This window comes from Camelina sativa, chromosome 12 (assembly GCF_030686135.1).
Source record: "Camelina sativa cultivar CO46 ecotype springtype chromosome 12, ASM3068613v1".
Taxonomy (NCBI): Eukaryota; Viridiplantae; Streptophyta; class Magnoliopsida; order Brassicales; family Brassicaceae; genus Camelina; species Camelina sativa.
Genome location: NC_141891.1, coordinates 33332784 through 33352273, shown reverse-complemented (window position 1 = coordinate 33352273; position 19490 = coordinate 33332784). Strand labels below are relative to the sequence as shown.

The window sequence follows — 19490 nt, the reverse complement described above, 5'->3', positions numbered from 1 at the left end:
GTAACCGATCGAGTAGGCCACCGAGTTTGCTCACCAAGCCCAACGGCGAGTGCTGTCCGCCGTTCTCCTCGACGTAGGGACCTGTCTACGTCCGAAAAGACACTTACCGACCCTATGGAGGTTGATTCTGATGCTGGAGGAAAAGAACAAGGTGAGATCCAAACCTCTCGATCAAGGAGTAGAGCTGCAATTGCAAGGGGGAAGAGACCAGCTTCGGAGAAGGCTGAGAAGGTGGTTGAGAGAGCAGTGGTGGAAGAAGATCAACACGCTGAGGAGGACGAAAGAGAAAGAGAAGAGGAGCATAGAGAGAGAACCCGCTAAGCCTCGCGGAGGCTAAAACAAAAGGAAGTCGACACTCCGGCGAGATTATTCAGTCTTCCGGAAGATGAGCTTTGTTGGTACCCGATACCCTCACCGTGAGACCATGAAGCAATTGGGCAACACTAGAGATGTTGAATTTCTGTTTGATATGTGCCACCTGGGCAATATGATGCGATCCCATCTCGAAGCTTATGAGGAGGAGACGGTCCACTTCCTTTCAACCCTGAAGCTGCACTATTTCGAGGACCACCCGAACCTACTACCCGATGGGGGGATCGAGTTCATCACCTTCTCCGTTCGGAACATGGAATACCGGCTGACTTTCAAAGAGATGGAGACGCTGTATGGCTTCAAAGCTGGTAGTGGGGAAGGTATGGAGGTCAGCAAGGAAGAGATGAGGTCCCTATGGCTGACAATAGGAGACAAGCACCCCTACAAGTCCATGAGCTCCAAATATGCTCAAATAAGGAGTCCTGTTTTGAGGTATTTTCACAAGTCCCTCACATGCACTCTTTTTGCTAGAAAAGAGACTGGGAATGTGAACGACCATGAGCTTCAGTTGTTGGATGTTGCATTGTGTGGAGTTTTGGATAGTGCTAGGGATGGAACAACGCTAGTAGAAGACATAGCTGATACTAGTATGTTGTTCGTGCTACTCGATCAATTCCTGTACTTGAAATCGTGGGCTGTGAAAAGGAGAGAAGGAGGCGGAGAGATCTCTATTGGGGGACTAGTCACACCAATCTTAGTGGCATGCGATGTGCCCTATGGGGAATTGTCCACAAACCAAGGTGGCTGGATACGGACTACCTCGTGCTGGCGAGATTTTTGGCCTATGAGAGGCCCAATGACATGACATTGTTCAAGTTTGTCCATCCAACCGCCGGAACTGCTCAAATGGTTTTACCCAATGTCGTATACACCAAGGTTCGGTTAGGACACAACATTGACTTCGCACCGCCGTTGGAAGAGCTGTACAACCCGTAGGAGGAGTCCGAGGCTGAGAAGAGAGAAGAAACCGGGCAGAGACAAGGAGATAGCTTGGAGGAGTTTGATTTTGAGGAGTACGCATGCTCTCAAAAGCAACCGGTTGGAGTGAGAGAAGCTCACAAAAGGATCGGGTGGTTGAAAAAGATGAACAAGTTCTTGGTGAAGAAGGTGAAGGATCTTGCCGGTTCAGTGAAGGTAATGGGAGGTCAGATCAAGGAGTTGCAAGACAAAGCAAGCTGTGCCTCAGCTCCTACCTCAGCACAAGCACCTACATGGATGGGGAGAAGCGGACCACTAGGAGGAACTCGAGGACTGCCACCTCCTGAACCTCAAAGAGCATCAACGTACGAGCCCCGAGCTGAGGAGGACATCACCCGACCAGAAGCATCGAGGAGAAGCCACTCTGACGCTTACCCGACACCCAATCCGATGGGGTACACGATGCACTATCCGATGCACCCATCGAGCACCCAATCGGGTGATTACACTGGACTTTTTCCTCCACCGTACCAGATGCCATTCACGATGCCATACACGATGCACCCTGCGAGTGGATACACCGGTGATCATTTTGGGCCTCTACCGCCATTTCCGTCCTACTACCCAATGCCCTACCCGATGAGCTACGCGATCCCACCCTCGATCAACACCTCGTATGCTGGTCCGAGTAAGTCGTCCATGCACATTACTGAGCTCTCTTACGAGCAAACACCGGCACCTGCTGAAGCCGGAAACGACCCTGGCTATACGTTGGCCAGTATGGAGGCTGCTGCAACCTCCTTCTTCACCAACCCATGAGGTACCACATTCATCCAAACTTTGTAAATAACATTGCATTTAGTTTAATTCATTTTGTGTGATTCTTGGATTCTTTTCCAACTTTTACTTACACAGGGACTGTGTAATTTAAGTTTGGGGAGGATCCTAGAATGTATTTAACATTGTTTTTTTTTATATTTTATTTTTTTATTTTTATTATTTCAAATTTTTGCATACTAGTTTTATTCATTTGAGTCTGCATTTATGTGCATTAAAAAACCCAAAAAAATTTGAAAATTTCAACAAAAAAAAAATATATAAAAAAGAGTGTTCATGTAGTTGCATTTACATATTAGGATTGAGTCTAGTTTGTTTCATAGGATTGTTGCATATGCATCTTAGGGGACAAGGATTAATACCACCTTGTTTCAAAATCAAACCTTAGGATTGAAGCTATAGTCCTTAGTCACAGTTCATTGTTGCTAGATCAATCTTTGGAAAAAATGAAAAATCTTTGCTTAGACCCTTTGTGATGTGAACGCCGGACGCGGTCGTCTGCCGAGTCGCACGGACGGACGGACGCTACGGACGGACGGACGGAGACGAACGATGGCTAGCGAACCGAGTAAGAAACTCGACCTCGGTTGACTGGGAAGAGATGGGGGCGAAAGGGAAACACAACTAACGATCGGTTTGACCGCGGTGCGATAGAGACGATATGGTTCGAACGGCGGTGTACACGAGCGGTGGAAAGCGTCGTATGCCGTCTAGAGAGATCGATCCCGGATCGGTCTTTCTAGGGTTTCTTTCAAGCCCAGTCCCGGACTAAGATGCGAGAAAGAGAGGGGAGACAAGAACACAAAGAATCTCTCTTTGGGAAAAGTTATATTTTATTCAAGTCTGAAGAACCTAAGCTCGTGGCGTTGGACGCTTAAATAGCGTAAGGGTTTAAAGGGAACTAGGGCACGCGGACTCATAATGGACCGCACACGTAGCCCTTGACGCGTCTCCACAGACGGTGAACACGTCACACTATTCCAACGTTCACAAGGGAAGGATCTAGAAAAGGTTCAAAACGCAAAGCTTAAAGAAAAAGACAAAATAGGCCACGTCCTTAGGCTGAACGCGGGAACCGCGTCACTGACTTCAAAACGCGGCGTTGTGCGTCAGGACTCGTCGCCTCATTAAAACCTTCTCCGGTAAACCTCATGGGAAAAACCCGAAGTAAGGGAAAAGAGTACGAGTCATGATCCTGACGTCTTGGCGCCCTCATCCTTGGTTAAGGACGAAGGCTGTACGGACGGTCTCGCCGATGGTTGCCTTGTCCGAGTCGCTCTCTTGGTCTTCTTGGACGAAAGCTTGGACGAAGTGGTTAATCTTATGCTTGGATGTTCTGGCCGAGCTCTTCGAGCGAGTGGTTGCACCGGGAGTTATCCTAGGCATGCTGGTCCGGAGTTGTCCTGCGGGTGATCCGAGTGTTCCAATGGTGTCCGGGTCTTGTGCGAGTGTTCCTGGTCGGATGTCCGATCCGGTGCTCACATCATTCCCTCCCCCTTGCGAAGGTTTTGTCCCCAAAACATCTTCGTCATCACCTGCATCAAACGGAACAAGATCAGCAACGTTAAACGATGTGGACGTATTGTACTTACCGGGCAGCTCGAGGCGGTAGGCATTGTCGTTGATCTTCTCGACGATCCGGAATGGTCCGTCGCCTCGGGGGCTTAGTTTGTCTTTCCGTTTTTGCGTGAAACGCTCCGGCCGTAGGTGCAGCCAGACCCAATCGCCAGGTTGAAAGAGCATTGGCTTTCGGCCCTTGTTGGCAAGGCGTGCGTAGTGCTCGTTTTTCCTCTCGATGTTGGCTCGGACCTCTTCGTGCAAACGTTTAACCATTTCGGCCTTAGTGGCTCCATCTTGACAATCGGTCTCGTCCGGTGGCAATGGTAGCAAGTCCATCGGTGTTAAAGGCTTAAATCCGTAGGCGACTTCGAATGGTGATTTCTTGGTGGCCGAGTGAACCGCTTGGTTGTAGGCAAACTCGATGAGAGGAATGCATTCTAACCAGGTTCCTTTGTTGCTTGCGATAGCCGTTCGGAGTAATGCGCCAAGTGTCCGGTTGACGACTTCGGTCTGTCCGTCGGTCTGAGGATGCGCGGCAGTGGAATAGAGTAACTTCGTGCCCAGCTTTTTCCACAAGGTACGCCAGAAGTGACCAAGGAATCTCGGTTCCCGGTCCGAGATGATCGTCCGCGGGAGGCCATGAAGACGGATTACATGGCTAAAGAATAGATTGGCTAAGCGCACTGCGTCGTTGCTCTTCTGGCATGGGATGAAGTGCGCCATCTTGGAAAAACGATCGACCACCACAAAAATAGTGTCATTCCGATGTATAGGCGGTAGTCCGAGGACAAAGTCCATGGACAAGTCGACCCAAGGACCTGACGAGACTGGTAGCGGTGTGTAGAGTCCGTGGGGATGAGTGGTTGACTTTGAGGCTCGACACACCACACACTGGCCGCAATGCTTCTCGACCATGCTCCGCATCCTTGGCCAGAAGAAGTGTTCTTGAAGCATGGTTAAAGTTTTAGCCACGCCAAAATGTCCGGTCAGACCTCCACTATGCGCTTCTTGGATTAATAGGTCGCGGATAGAGCCGGCTGGGATGCAAAGGCGCCGACCTCTGAATAAGTAGCCCTCATATACATAGAACTCCGCATAGTTGCCTTTACCGAAATTTTTGAAACATTCCCCAAACTCAGCGTCTTCCGCGTACGCATCCTTGATGCTCTCGAACCCCAAAACTTTGGCGTCCATGGTGGTGATTAAGGCGTGTCTTCGGGATAGGGCATCGGCGACAACGTTCTCCTTTCCTTTCTTATACTTGATGACGTATGGAAAGGATTCGATGAACTCCAGCCATTTCGCATGCCTCTTCTTGAGATTCGTTTGGCCGCGCAAATGCTTCAAAGTCTCGTGGTCCGTGTGGATTACGCACTCCCGAGCTAACAAGTAGTGCTGCCAAGTCTCCATGGCTCGGACCAACGCGTACAGCTCTTTGTCATAAGTGGGATAATTAAGAGTGGCCCCGCTGAGCTTTTCGCTGAAATAGGCCACCGGTTTGCCGCCTTGCATGAGAACGGCTCCAATGCCGACGCCCGATGCGTCGCATTCCACCTCGAAGGTCTTGTTGAAGTCGGGTAAGACAAGGAGAGGAGCTTGAGTGAGTCGCTTCTTGAGTTCCAGGAAGGATCGTTCTTGTTCGGCTCCCCACTTGAACTCCTGATTCTTCTTGATCACCGCGGTAAGGGGTGCGGCGACCGTGCTAAAGTCTCTCACGAACCGTCGGTAGAAACTGGCCAGCCCGTGGAACGATCGGACTTGGGAAACGCTGGTAGGTGTTGGCCATTCCTCTATGGCTCGGACCTTCTCGCCGTCCACCTTAAGCCCCTGTTCACTAACAACAAAACCTAAGAAGACAAGTTCATTAGCAGCAAAGACGCACTTTTTCAAGTTAGCGTACAATTGCTCTTCGCGGAGAGTGCTTAAAACAAGTTCCAAATGCTCGACATGGTCAGATAGGCAAGAGCTATAAACGAGGATATCATCGAAATAGACCACAACGAACTTGTTGATAAAAGCTCTAAGCACATGGTTCATTAGACGCATAAAGGTCGAAGGTGCATTAGATAGACCGAATGGCATAACCAACCATTCGTACAAACCTTGCTTGGTTTTGAATGCGGTCTTCCATTCATCTCCTTCTTTCATCCTCACTTGATGGTATCCACTTTTGAGGTCGATCTTAGAGAAGATGGTTGATCCGCTGAGCTCGTCTAACATGTCGTCAAGACGCGGAATCGGATGCCGGTACTTGATCGTGATGTTGTTTACAGCCCGGCAATCGACGCACATGCGCCAAGATCCGTCTTTCTTCGGAACAAGTAGGACAGGGACGGCACAGGGGCTAAGACTCTCTCGGACATATCCTTGCGACATGAGCTCGGATACTTGCCGCTCCAGTTCCTTAGCTTCCTCCGGGTTTACTCGGTATGCGGGACGGTTTGGTAGCTGGGCTCCAGGAATCAAGTCGATCTGATGCTCGATTCCTCGAAGAGGTGGTAGACCTTCGGGCAAGTCATCTGGGAACACGTCCGAGTATCGCTTAAGCACGTTCTTGATTTCGTCCGGGAGTGTATCCCCCAAGTCTCCTGTTCCTTCAACCAACAAATCTCTAAAAACCATCAATAACACTTGGTTGGAGTCCTTAAGGGACTTTCTAACGTCACTTGACTGGATCAGGAAGTTCATTTTAGAGTCCGAATCCTTAGACAACTTGGATTGCATTTCGCGGACTTGCGTCGGTGTTAAAGGCTTTAAACTGATACGTTTGTTATCGTGTACAAACGTATACTGGTTGGTGCGTCCGCAATGTGACGTTCCCTTATCAAACTGCCATGGTCTCCCCAGTAAGAGGTGACTAGCTTGCATCGGTACTACATCACATAGGACTTGGTCCTTGTACGGTCCGACACTAAATGGGACGAGGACTTGGTCCTTTACGCGTATCACGGTCTTATCGTCTAACCACTTAAGCTTATAGGGCTTGGGATGGCATGTGGTGGGCAAGGAAGGTTTCTTGACCATGTAGGAGCTCGCTACATTCGTGCAGGAGCCTCCATCAATGATCAAGCCACACACCTTCCCGCTTACCGTGCATCGCGTGTGGAAGATGTTGTCTCGTTGGTTGGAGTCGTCCGGCTCTTGGCTGGCATTGAGGATTCTTCGGATCATCAACAGCTCTCCAACTTCGGGCTCAGCTATGGCTTCCTCCAAGTCCGCATTGTCTTGGTCATTTGCCTCGGACCTTTCTCCTTCGGACTCGAGTTCTCCGGACTCGGTAATGATCATGGTGCGGGCATTCGGACAGTCGCGGGCATAATGGCCTCGGCCTTGGCATTTGAAACAGACGATGTCCCGACTGCGCGCGTTGCTGGTTGTCTTGCGAGGATCTTGTCGGCTATCCTTGGTGGTTTCTCTTGACTTGAATCGCGAGTCGACGACGGCCGTTTGGGACTTCTCTTGTGGCCGGTTGGAAGGTGATGCGCTTGGCGACCAGTTGGGAACACCTTGGGCTCTGGTCCGGCTCGTGGTGGCGATCTTCTTCTTGACTTGGGCTTCGATTTGCACTGCTAAGTGCAGCAGCTCTTCGAACCCCTGGTATGGTTGGCGTTCGACCTTACGCGCAATCCGGTCCTGTAATCCATCAAGGAACTGAGCCATGAGAGACTCCTCGGAGTCTTCTACTTGGAGTCGGTTGCTTAGGTGCTCGAACTCCTCGTAATATTCCTCCACGGATCGCGAACCTTGCGTGAGTCTCCTAAATCTCTTTTGGAGCTCGCGATGGTAAAGTGGTGGAACATAACGACGTCTCATGACGGTTTTCATGACTTCCCAAGTGGTGATCGGTCGGTCATGATTGCGACGCTCATCAGCGACCAGACGATCCCACCATGTGAGTGCGTGGTCGGTGAGTTGGGCCACGGCGTAAGAAACTTTGCGTAACTCCGGATAGTTGTAGCACGAGTAGATGTGGTCCATCCGGCTTTCCCAATCGAGGTATGCTTCGGGGTCGGACTTGCCGGCAAAGGTCGGAGGTGACAACTTGTGCCCTGGTTCGTACCGATCATCGCGTCGGTATCGTTGTCTTGGACGCGGTTCATACTCGTCGTCGGACTGGTCACTCGGTTCTGGTTCTTGCCTATGTCGTCGCACGGGCGGCGGATCTTCTCTCGGAGGATTGGCAAGTTCAAGTCGGGCTAATCGTTCGGCCAGATGTTCTATGCCGTTACGAAGGGCCGTTAAGGTGGCACCGATCTCCGGCGGGGGTAATGGAATCTCCGGTTGTTGTTGTGCAGCCATAGCGTCCGTGGTACGGATGGTGGTCGTACGGATTGAAGGAGATACGGTACTTGGAGCCGAGGGATTGACAAAAAACTCGGACGGTTGATATCTCGGACAGACTTCGGGTCAAGAACGGTAGATATCACGGTCGGGAGCTGATTCTCGAACGGTGACGTGGACTTCGTCCGTACGCGATGCGCTGGCCGAATGAGTCACGTACCTCGTCCAAACCAAAACGAATATTCGTGAGTATAATGCGTCTAAAACTGACGGATGAGATATTTATTTGGGACAGTCAATGATTGAAGACAGCAAAGCTAACGACAACCTATGACTAAACCAAAAGAAACCTACACGCGCCTAAAAGCAAACTCACGCACAAAAAGCAAAACTTTTGGGACCACAACACAAACCCAAAAGCAAACGCGCTACTTTATGGATCTAAGGAGTCCTAGACAAGAACAACGACGAACAAAAAGAAGAACAGGAAGAACACGAAACAACCTAAGCACACGTCTAATTACACAACACAAACACCAAAAAAAAATAAAACTAAAGACTAACTCAGCAAGCGGAAACAAGAATAAGCGATCTAGACTAAGACAAAGGCTAAAGATCGAAACTTTAAACAAAAGGAAGGAGTTTCTGGGTTAGAAAGACACAACCTTTGAGTCAGGAGCTTTTAGAGCTCTGATACCAGCTGATGTGAACGCCGGACGCGGTCGTCTGCCGAGTCGCACGGACGGACGGACGCTACGGACGGACGGACGGAGACGAACGATGGCTAGCGAACCGAGTAAGAAACTCGACCTCGGTTGACTGGGAAGAGATGGGGGCGAAAGGGAAACACAACTAACGATCGGTTTGACCGCGGTGCGATAGAGACGATATGGTTCGAACGGCGGTGTACACGAGCGGTGGAAAGCGTCGTATGCCGTCTAGAGAGATCGATCCCGGATCGGTCTTTCTAGGGTTTCTTTCAAGCCCAGTCCCGGACTAAGATGCGAGAAAGAGAGGGGAGACAAGAACACAAAGAATCTCTCTTTGGGAAAAGTTATATTTTATTCAAGTCTGAAGAACCTAAGCTCGTGGCGTTGGACGCTTAAATAGCGTAAGGGTTTAAAGGGAACTAGGGCACGCGGACTCATAATGGACCGCACACGTAGCCCTTGACGCGTCTCCACAGACGGTGAACACGTCACACTATTCCAACGTTCACAAGGGAAGGATCTAGAAAAGGTTCAAAACGCAAAGCTTAAAGAAAAAGACAAAATAGGCCACGTCCTTAGGCTGAACGCGGGAACCGCGTCACTGACTTCAAAACGCGGCGTTGTGCGTCAGGACTCGTCGCCTCGTTAAAACCTTCTCCGGTAAACCTCATGGGAAAAACCCGAAGTAAGGGAAAAGAGTACGAGTCATGATCCTGACGTCTTGGCGCCCTCATCCTTGGTTAAGGACGAAGGCTGTACGGACGGTCTCGCCGATGGTTGCCTTGTCCGAGTCGCTCTCTTGGTCTTCTTGGACGAAAGCTTGGACGAAGTGGTTAATCTTATGCTTGGATGTTCTGGCCGAGCTCTTCGAGCGAGTGGTTGCACCGGGAGTTATCCTAGGCATGCTGGTCCGGAGTTGTCCTGCGGGTGATCCGAGTGTTCCAATGGTGTCCGGGTCTTGTGCGAGTGTTCCTGGTCGGATGTCCGATCCGGTGCTCACATCACTTTGTGTCGATTGAATGCTTCCTCCACTTGCTTAAACATTAGAACATCTCTATATTTCTGGATTTAATTTGAACTTTATTTGTCTTGCTTATGGAACTTGAATACTTGCTCATGGTAACTCTAAAACTCGGGTTAGCACTCCTCATTTTTACCAATCTTTTCGTTTAACCCGATTCATTTGTCCTACCCATGAACCCAAACCTTTCTTTCAAACCTTGTTGTGAATTGTTGAGTGAGGCCTCTTTCATTGTGCTATAGGTTGTGAAACCTTGAGAGTATTGAGAACGACAAAGAACTGCCTCTTGATTTAGCTAAGTTAGATTTGAACTAGCTAATAGATTCGGTTTTGAAAAATAGGTGGTTAGAATGTTTATTTGGGGATGGGTTGTGGAATAAAAAAAAAAAGAAGAGAGAAAGTCCCTAAGGTTAGAAGTAATTAGCTCCAAGTTTCTAAGTAAAAAAAAAAGAGAGAAAAAACAAATTCTTGCTATAGTCTCGTAGAAAGAAAGAAAAGAATATATGTATATTAGGAGTCTAGCAAAGATAAAAATAAAAAATAAAAAAAGAGATTAAGAGGTAGAAGTTTAAAGTCAAAAAGTCTAAACCTTAGGGGGTAAAAAAAGAAGAAGAAAGAGTTAAAATCAAGGGTGTGGGTAGTTAAATTTTAGGAGGTTTAAATTAAAAAAAAAATTTGATGAATGTATGAGAAAAGGGTAGATCATCAAGAGTTAAGCTTTGTATGCCCAAATTGTTCTCAGTTTTAGATAGTTTTCACGACTGTCTAGCATTCCACTTTTTGAGAGAAAACGACCTAAAAAATTTGCTTGAAACCATCTTATCAAAAAGCCTTACCCTTGAAACTGATTGAGCTTGATTCACCTTCCATTTGCAAGAATTCGCCAAACACTTAATTGAATGTGAAAGAGATGTTCCTTATCTTTAGTTGGAGGTTGAGCTAGATCGATGCATAGTAATAGGCATAGAAAAATATTTGTAAGTATGTTGATTGATCTTAGCACCATTGAACTATCTTTAAGGACTATAGCTTTTATCCTTCGGTTAGCATCTTAAGGTTATGAGTCCCCACTTTCAAACCGTACCTTCTTACTTCCTTGCTAGAGGACTAGCAAGATTTAAGTTTGGGGGTCTGATAACACTCTAATTTACATGTTTTTAGCATCTTTTTTTGTCCATATTTTGCATTGTTCATACCTCTAACTTAGCATTTTCAGATCATTTACTGTAGAAATCAAGTTTTAGAGCATTTATGGTGTTGCATTTCTGCATTTGCATATATTGGATGAAAACAGGTGCTAAAGAGCCAAAAATGGGGAAAAACAAGGACAACTCGAGCATGTACCCGAAGGAGCCATCGAGCTACAAGAACAAGTCCGAACCCCAACACGATCGAAGAGGATCCAAGAGCGCGAAGAGCAACCCGAAGATCCACCCGAGGAGTTACCCGACTTAAGCCTCGTGTACCCCATCGAGTAGAACATCGGGCAGGTCTGGGAAGCTAGGTCAAATGGGTTTCCATATATAAATCCCCTCTTTCCCTAGCTCGCAAACGAGCACGCCGCAGACCCTCAAACCAGAGAGCGATAGCTTCTGGGAGAGAACTGAGTGACTCAACATATTTTCTTGTTTTTATACTTTTATTTTATAGTTTTTCTTAGATCTTTATCCCATACTCTTTTCTACTCTACTCTATCTTTTTAATAATGTCATTTTCGTTTATTTTCATGGCTTTATCATTCGTTTCTATGTCTGAGTAGTGTAGCAAAGTTTCTAGGGATGGGATAGATGATTAGGTATTCTTGATCGGTTAGGATGCTTTAGTTGATTGTTATGATTGATAAATTTTCTTCTAGGTTGATGTTCTTAATGCGGTCAACAGACCGAAAGGTTGAGATTAGATCTAGGGCGTTTACAATGCTACAGGCCGAAAGGAGTAGATAAAAATGCTTGATTAGGTCAATGCTAGAGGTATACTTAACTTTGAGTGACAAAATCAGATAAGTCTAAGTAAAATGACAAAAATGAATTGTTCTTAATGTCTGCTTGTTCATATTGCTGGTGAGACAGTGTGGTAGTATGTTCAAGGTTGATTGTTATTAGTGCGACAGTGTGGTGACAAGGTTTTAGCGGTTCATTGTCTAGGAAATAATTGCTTGAGGCATGTAAGGCATCTGTATTGGTCTAGAACACTTAGGATTCGATTACCCCCATTCTTAGGAACTTTCGTATTTCATTTCTTGCATTTTCCTTACTTACTCGACCACTTACCCGATCAGGTACACGATAACCTGCATCGAGTAACACGTCGAGCTGTTCATAGTTCACTAGCATACTCGATCACCCCACTCGATCCTGTACTCGATTGCTTGCATCGAGTGCTTAGGTTGTGTGGTTTACTTGTTTATATTCTTTTACTTTGTTCATATTAGGACTGTTAGAACCAAAACCCCACTATTGCTTGGCTTGACTTGTTTGATTCTGATTGCATCCTATCTGCTAGCATAATAACAACCATTTGGATTGATAACCCTTTGTACTACAACTGCATAGGGAATTGATACTCTTGGTAAAAACTAGTCTATCACTGCAAACCACAAACAACAATTGAGATGCATAAGTATTATCATAAATACTTAGTGAGGCAATCCTCCCATCTACTGGGCTATACACACAAGCAACTGAGACTCTCTTGTTAAGACAAACAAACAAAACACAACAACACATGAAACCAGGAAAAACAAGTCTCGGATAAGTCAAGTGTCGACCGACGCTAGGTCAGTGTCGATTGATGCTAGCATAACCATGGTGTTGACCGACACCAGTAGGTGTCGGTCGACACTGCCTTCGGAGACGCGAACTGCACGAATCCGAACAACGAACCTCCGTTTCGAATCGCCTCCAATCCATCCCAAACTCTCCCAAACGCCTCAGGAACCTATGGAAACACGAAACCAACCAACCCAAGCAAGCAAAACACCACAAGCAACAAAGAACAACCAAACAAAAGAGATCTCAGGCTTAGATCATCCATGGTCAAACACTCACCTCTTTTGCAGGAAGATTTGATTGAGAAACGGCATAAAAAACACATCAAGAAGCTTCTCCTTCGTTTCCAGCAACCACACTCCCTTCCACAGCAACAGATCTCACCAAAAACCACAAAGAAAAAGCCAAAATCTCTCAAGAACACTCACAAACACTTTCTCTCCTTTTTCTCTCTTTTTTCACTCAACGGTGACCAAAACTACTAAAAACCCTTGACTTGGGTCGCTCCTCTGCTTATATACTTGGTTTAGGCAAACCCATTAAATTAACCAACCCAAAATCGCAAAATAAAACAACCTGGTCGAACCAGAGAAAGTTGGTGTCGATCGACACACCCCTGGTGTCGTTCGACACCCATCCCCAAATCACACTATTTGGTTTGCGGATGTTACATTTAATAACAACACCTCATAAACCAACCAGACTAAACCGGTTCCATTCCAATTCTCGACATAAATTCAAATCATTTATTTTCTCGGGACACGAGCATTACAATAGAAGTGGATATTCAACGATGACATGAAAAACTCCCATCAATCTTCATCACTGAATAATTGTTGCATAAGATTTATTTTATTTTTCTTTGTAAAAAGAAAATAAGATTTAGATTATATTATTATTATTATTATTATTTATTTTTAAAATACATTAAGCTTGAACAAGTAGGATGCTGTTGTAAGCTTGAAGAAACTAGGAGATAAGGTCATGTATATTTAGGAGAATCTAAATATTCATAAGGATAAGGTCAATTATACTTAGGAGGATCTAAAATATATATTTGGGAGTTATCCAATTGGGTTTTGGTTATGTGTTTTCTCTATAAAAAGAGGTGCTAGCTTGTGGCACAACTTATGTGTTTTTGAGCTTAAGGTTTTGAGTATTTTCCTTAAGATTAATAAGAGAGATATTGTTATTGCAGCACTTGTGTTCTATACTTGGTTTCTAAAACTTTGCGAGCCATTGGAGAGCTAACAAACATACTACATACTGGGTTTTTTACAGAATCACACAAACATGACTTTTGTTCAGTTAGTTTATCGCAACAATCTTTAGCCGGTTGTTCTCCTGTGGTCATTGCCGGTACACACACATTACTCCAATACACACATACTACATACTGGGGTTTTTCACATAATCACACAAACATAACTTTTGTTCAGTTAGTTTATCGCAACAATCTTTAGCCGGTTGTTCTCCTGTTCTCTTGTGTTTATCCCAACAATCTTTTGCTTTCAATTTTTTTTTTCTTTTTTTTTTCTAAGTTATATGTTATTCAGATAATTACCATTGTGTATATTTTGCACGGTTCTAGGTCAAGTTGGTCTTATCTCGTTAAAAAAACACTCAACCAGTCAACCATTTGCAAATCATGCAAGATAAAGTGAAGGTCATGACTCATGTTCAATAAGTGCTCACACATATGTCGAGTGTATATGTAAGTTTGCATTGTGATTCATCCGTTAAAGTATAAAGAGAATTTTCCAAATGAGAAACATGTGACTCAAAAGTAGAGAACCTGTCATCTAAATTTAAAAGCAAAAAATAATAACAAAAGTAGAGTAACTGCCATATAAAAAGAGCCTTTTAAAAAAAGAACAAAAAAAATATCATATAAATTTAAGATAATTCAATGAATATGTCTGTAAATCATCAAAATATCCCTATTATTTTAGTACTTAATCATGATAATATAGTTTTAATATATATATATATATAGGCGTTGTTCGTTTCATTGCCGCATCTACCTGCGGCTGCAGCAAACGCATATACTTTTGTTTGTTTGTTTGTCGTAGATGACGTTGTGGTAAACACTGTGTTTTGCGACTAAAAATTTTGGATGTCGATTTAATTCAGCGGCTAAAATTTTTATGTTTGCAACATTCGCTGCCGCTATCTATCGTTTGCGCAAACCCAGTCACCAATGAATCGATGGTTATACTGAAAAATCACGACTATTGATAGACAGTTTGTAACACTACAACAAATATTCACATTGATAGCACATAACTATAGCTCATTTTTCACAACTGCTATGAAAGAGTAACTTTTTTTTCGATTACTCTATAATAGCACTAAAATAATGCAAAGAAACAAAATCATTGGGGGGAAACCTAAAATCACATATTCCGCCAACATTTGCTCGAAAATATTGACTTAAGCGCTATAACTTAGAAAATATTCACTTAAGCGCCATAACTTTTCCTTTCTTTTACATTGGTTTGGAGACAAAAAAAAAAAGGTTTGGACAAAAAAAAAACAGTTCGTGAGGAAACCATCCTCCTCGCAGATCTACTCCGCCACTATTGCTGAACCGTCTCTCCCACCCTCTTTAATCTTATCCTTCTCATCCATCTCCCATTCCATCGACCATCTCCCATTCCGTCGACCCAGCTCACCCAAACCCTAAATCGAAATTTTGGTTGATTTAGGGTTTATGCCTCATCTTCCTTGTCTCTCTCTCACCTTGTTGGCTCTCTCAATGAGGAGCTTGATTCCGATTTAGGGTTTATGCTCATCTTCCTCATTTCTCCTTTTCTCTCTCCGTAGCCAGCCATTACCATGGCTTCTCGAGCTATACTCGATTCTGCTTTGTATCAACTCACTCCTACTTACACCAGGTCTCATCTCACTTCTGATTCAATTTTCTTTGTTTGATTTTCTTTTGTTGGTTGAATTGTGTTTTGAATTTTTGGTTTGATTGTGTTTTTAAAGATTCGATCTGGTGCTCTTCTGTGGGAGTAAGAAGGAGAAGCTAGCTTCTTGATCTTTGAACCTTTCGTCTCTCATCTCAAATTCGCTAGAGATCAGATCTCTAGAGGCGGTTACTCCATCTTTCTTCATCCTCCTTCTCACTCTCCTTATTACCAAATTCACTTTTGATCGGTAATTTCAATTCCCTGAATCCCGATTCTTCAATTTTTTTGTTGACAATTTCTAAATTCAGATTCTAATTATGTCAATTTTGTTTGCATTAATGGTGTGTGTGTGAGTAGAAGAAGATCTTGATAAGACAATTGTGAAATTGTTGCTGATTACGTTTCTTTGATTTTGTAGATTTGTGAGATTTGTAAACACGCCTGTGATTATCGAGAGATTTGCTACTCTGGAGAAAGAAATTGAGCATTCTATTCAAGCTAATGAAATCGCCAATGCTGCTGCTGATGCTGAGCAATTACAAACACAAATGGTGATGCTAATTCTGGAGTAAGTAGTAATCTAAGGAAGTTGAAAGAGTCATTCAAGGTAAACTTGTGGTTTCGAGTTGTATTGTGTCTTCTTGAAACACGGAGGACATTGCTTCTGTAGGATTCCGATAAGTTTTTGTGGTTGCAGAGAAAGTCATGCAGTAGATACAGAGTCACTATGTGTTCTAGCCCGAAAGCTGGTCTGGTCTGTTTGCATTGATCTTCACATTTTGGACTATGGAGGGTAGCTTTACTTGGCTGCATTTCTTCTTCATGTGTACGTTCTTGTTGTAACAATGATCTTTTATGTGTATTTTGTTGCTCACTCTCTAATATGAACTTGGTTTTTTTTTTCAGAGCCCAAGTTGTTGTAAAGGAGATTGAAAAGTTATTTTTTTCAGAAAACCACATGTTAGAATATTTCATTATATTTATATGACACCTCTTGTCTTCTAACTCTCTGAATCTTTGATGAATTAGAGATATGGTGCAAGGCAGTGCAAGTGTGGATCGGAGGACCTTGCTCTGTCCATGACAGCAACTCTTGCTCACTCTCGGAACAACCTGTAAGTGGTAACATTTTTTTCCTTCTTCTTTTTATCTGAGTCATTGCTTGACCTACTTAGTAGGAGTTGCTCATGCTTCATTTGAGATTGCTAAGCAATGGTGCGGTTAACTTTGTTCTGTTGACAAGCCAACTATCTTGGAGGTAAATAAACCCTAGATAATTGCATAAAACTTCCAACTAACTTAGAAATGATGAAATAGTTTTGTGTATAGAGGTATTGTAGATTGTTTCTCGAGGACATACAGAGAATCTGGATTATATAACTATGGTTTTTGTTTGCAACTACATCAGCGATTTTACTTACTTAAACTTGTTCTTATTTAGGTCAATGGAGATCGAAAGTATGAGCGAATAAGTGGAACAAGCCTTTGGTGGAGGCACAGTTTTAGGTCTTGGTGGAGGCACAATTTTAGCCAAAAGAAGCCTTATGATCTTAGCAAAGCAACGATGCGCACGAAAATAAGGTTTGTATTTTCAATTTTAATCAGAACCGGTTTAGTACTTTGGTGGATAACCCAAACTTAAATTCAGAAATCAGAACCACCATAGATAGTCCTCCTCCGTCTCCGTCTGTTCTCTCAGTCGATCTAAGGTGGGTGTGCAAAGCTTTTTCTGATTCCGCTTTAGAAATCCAAAATTCGATTCTTGTTTTTGGTATATGCATCATTAAACTCGTCAATTTGTTGATTCAGGTTCATGGCTTCTCCCGAGGAGATTGATGATGATACATCAGAGATTCCATCCCCGTGGGTTCATCTTCTTCCTCTTTTGTACTCTTTCATATGTTTCAATCTACTATTTAGTTGTTTAATTCGCATATCTACAGGCCAAAGAAAACTTACAAGGATCCCGACGGTGGAAGGCAACGGTTCTTACTGGAACTTGAATTCATTCAATGTCTCACGATTCTTTTGTTTCATATGAGCAGATACATATGGAGAGGATAACTAACATGTCTTTTTCATATATTCAAAGTGAACTAGTAGCTGTTCATTGGATTGTTTCAAGAAACGCTAAGTGAGCAGCTAAAAGAGAGCCTTTGCTACAAGTAAGAAAGGCTTGGATGGGTTACATGTACATGTCAAATAGTGTTTCTATTCTTTTTAATGTTAGTTTTATTTTGTTTAAGACTTGGTGACACTTTGTTATGTAAGATTTATTTTGGTTAATGTAATTTATGTTATGTATGTTGATTATTTTATGAAATGTAAAAATATAAATATATTTAAATAAATTTTGAAAAAAAAATTATAATAATAAATAAAACAGCATGAATTTTGAGATCCAATAAAATATATTATAGCATTCAATTAGTGCTATGATATAATTACGGTAAAAACTCCTAACATAGCGTGTAAAATGTCTTATAACATCATCTTTAAAAATTTGAAAAACAGGTTAACATAGCATTTCTGTACTGCTATGGTATAATACTATATCATAGCATATGAATTCTGCGCTATCATATGTGAGGTACCTAAAATAACAGTGGCCCAACATAGCGTTTGTAAAAGAGCTATGAATTACATATTATAGCGTTTCTCTCGTGCTAACAGTGTACATATTTGTTGTAGTGTAAGATAACATAAAATTGTTGGAGCACAATTGGTTGTTAATGATTTTGATTTGTTCCAAAGGTTGTATGTTCAAATTTTTTTAAGGATAATCTGTATATGAAATAAACTACCTTGTCCAATTTATTCCCCAATTGTCAAATCATCCCATAAAATTTCATATTCCAAGCATTCGCTATCTGTATCAATTATAAAGATGTAATATTTATAAATAAATTACAGATTTCCTTCAATTTTTTTTTAAAGAGAAAATGTTCAAAAAGATGTTTTTTTTTTGTTTTGCATTTATTTGTATTGTAGGGTTAAGTTATAAAAAATAAATTACGCGAATATTTTTTTGCACCGAATTCTTTATTTTATGTAATTTTATGGATTAAAAATTGGTTTTGTTGTTTTCTTATTTAAACTCTGAAAAATAAGATAGATAGAAAATATAGAGAAGTGGAGAAACGTGTGTGCTGTGTTTCGGCATCAGTGTGGATCACTATATATTAACTCCCTATCGTATCATCATCATTCATTATCATCGAATCATTTGTTACATAATGATTTTTTAAAATACTTCTTATTATTATTTCTTATTATCATCATAGAGATTAATAACTTGTTCTAGAAATATCTCAAACTTCTAACAAGTAGGATAAGGAACAGTACAAGCCTCCAACGTTTTACGAGCGTTTGGAGAACTAACATACGAACTATACAGCGGATTTTTAATGTAGGAACACAAACAAGATTCCTGCTCTTTGAGTTTCGTGCAACATTGTGTAGATGGTGCGTCTCCTGATGTCATTGCTGGTAAGCATGAACTAAGTTCCGTCGCAGAACACGTCACATTAATCACTTCTTCTCCGGAACCTTCGACCACAGTTGATCTGATCGAATTTGGAAATATTATGGCACCAATCAGGAACACAATGAACACTACCGCTGTGAACTTCATCTCTTGAAAACCTAACCAACTTTTCTCAACTCTCAAAGTTTTTTTTTTGTTTCTGTTCTTTAAGTGTATTTAAGAATTGTTTGAGATTTCTAGGATGGTGAAACAGGTTATATATAGATGTGGTTGTAACGGACAAGATTTCAAGACTCTTGTCTCATTAAGAAACTTTCATACATTTGTCCATCATGCATGTAAAGGTACGTGACAAATCATGTTGCATAAATGCTCAGAAACGTATCAAGCGTTTGTACGTCCGTTAAAGTACATACTAATTTACAAATCATCTTACATCGTAAATGTTAAATAGCTCATTCACATGATAAATCAGAGCAGTATCTATACTATTAAAGTAGAAGTACTCCCTATACTCAAATTGGACCATGACTTTGTTTTGATACGATTTTCATTAAAAATGATTAGAGAATCACTTAATTTAACTAAATTAACCCATATTTATAATTTATCTAAATGACC

The 19490-nt window shown here is 42.8% G+C and overlaps 1 protein-coding gene and 1 long non-coding RNA gene across 4 annotated transcripts; one reads left to right on the top strand and one right to left on the bottom strand.

Moving 5' to 3' along the window:
- The first annotated feature begins 14957 nt into the window (after positions 1-14957).
- LOC109128179 (uncharacterized) lies at positions 14958-17698 on the top strand. Of its 3 annotated transcripts, XR_015575390.1 has the most exons (9): positions 14958-15364; positions 15459-15629; positions 15801-15989; positions 16080-16208; positions 16289-16504; positions 16824-17091; positions 17192-17245; positions 17326-17367; positions 17475-17698. It is a non-coding gene; the product is annotated as an uncharacterized LOC109128179 (long non-coding RNA). The 3 variants fall into 3 exon arrangements; XR_015575389.1 differs by lacking the exon at positions 17475-17698 and having other exon boundaries at positions 17326-17464; XR_015575391.1 differs by lacking the exons at positions 17192-17245; positions 17326-17367; positions 17475-17698 and having other exon boundaries at positions 16289-16497.
- A 784-nt stretch (positions 17699-18482) lies between these two features.
- On the bottom strand, positions 18483-19109 carry LOC104733036 (non-specific lipid-transfer protein 2). The gene has a single exon (XM_010452657.3). It carries the CDS (start codon positions 19014-19016, stop codon positions 18702-18704), a length of 315 nt encoding a protein of 104 aa, XP_010450959.1. The 5' UTR covers positions 19017-19109; the 3' UTR covers positions 18483-18701.
- Positions 19110-19490: the final 381 nt, after the last annotated feature.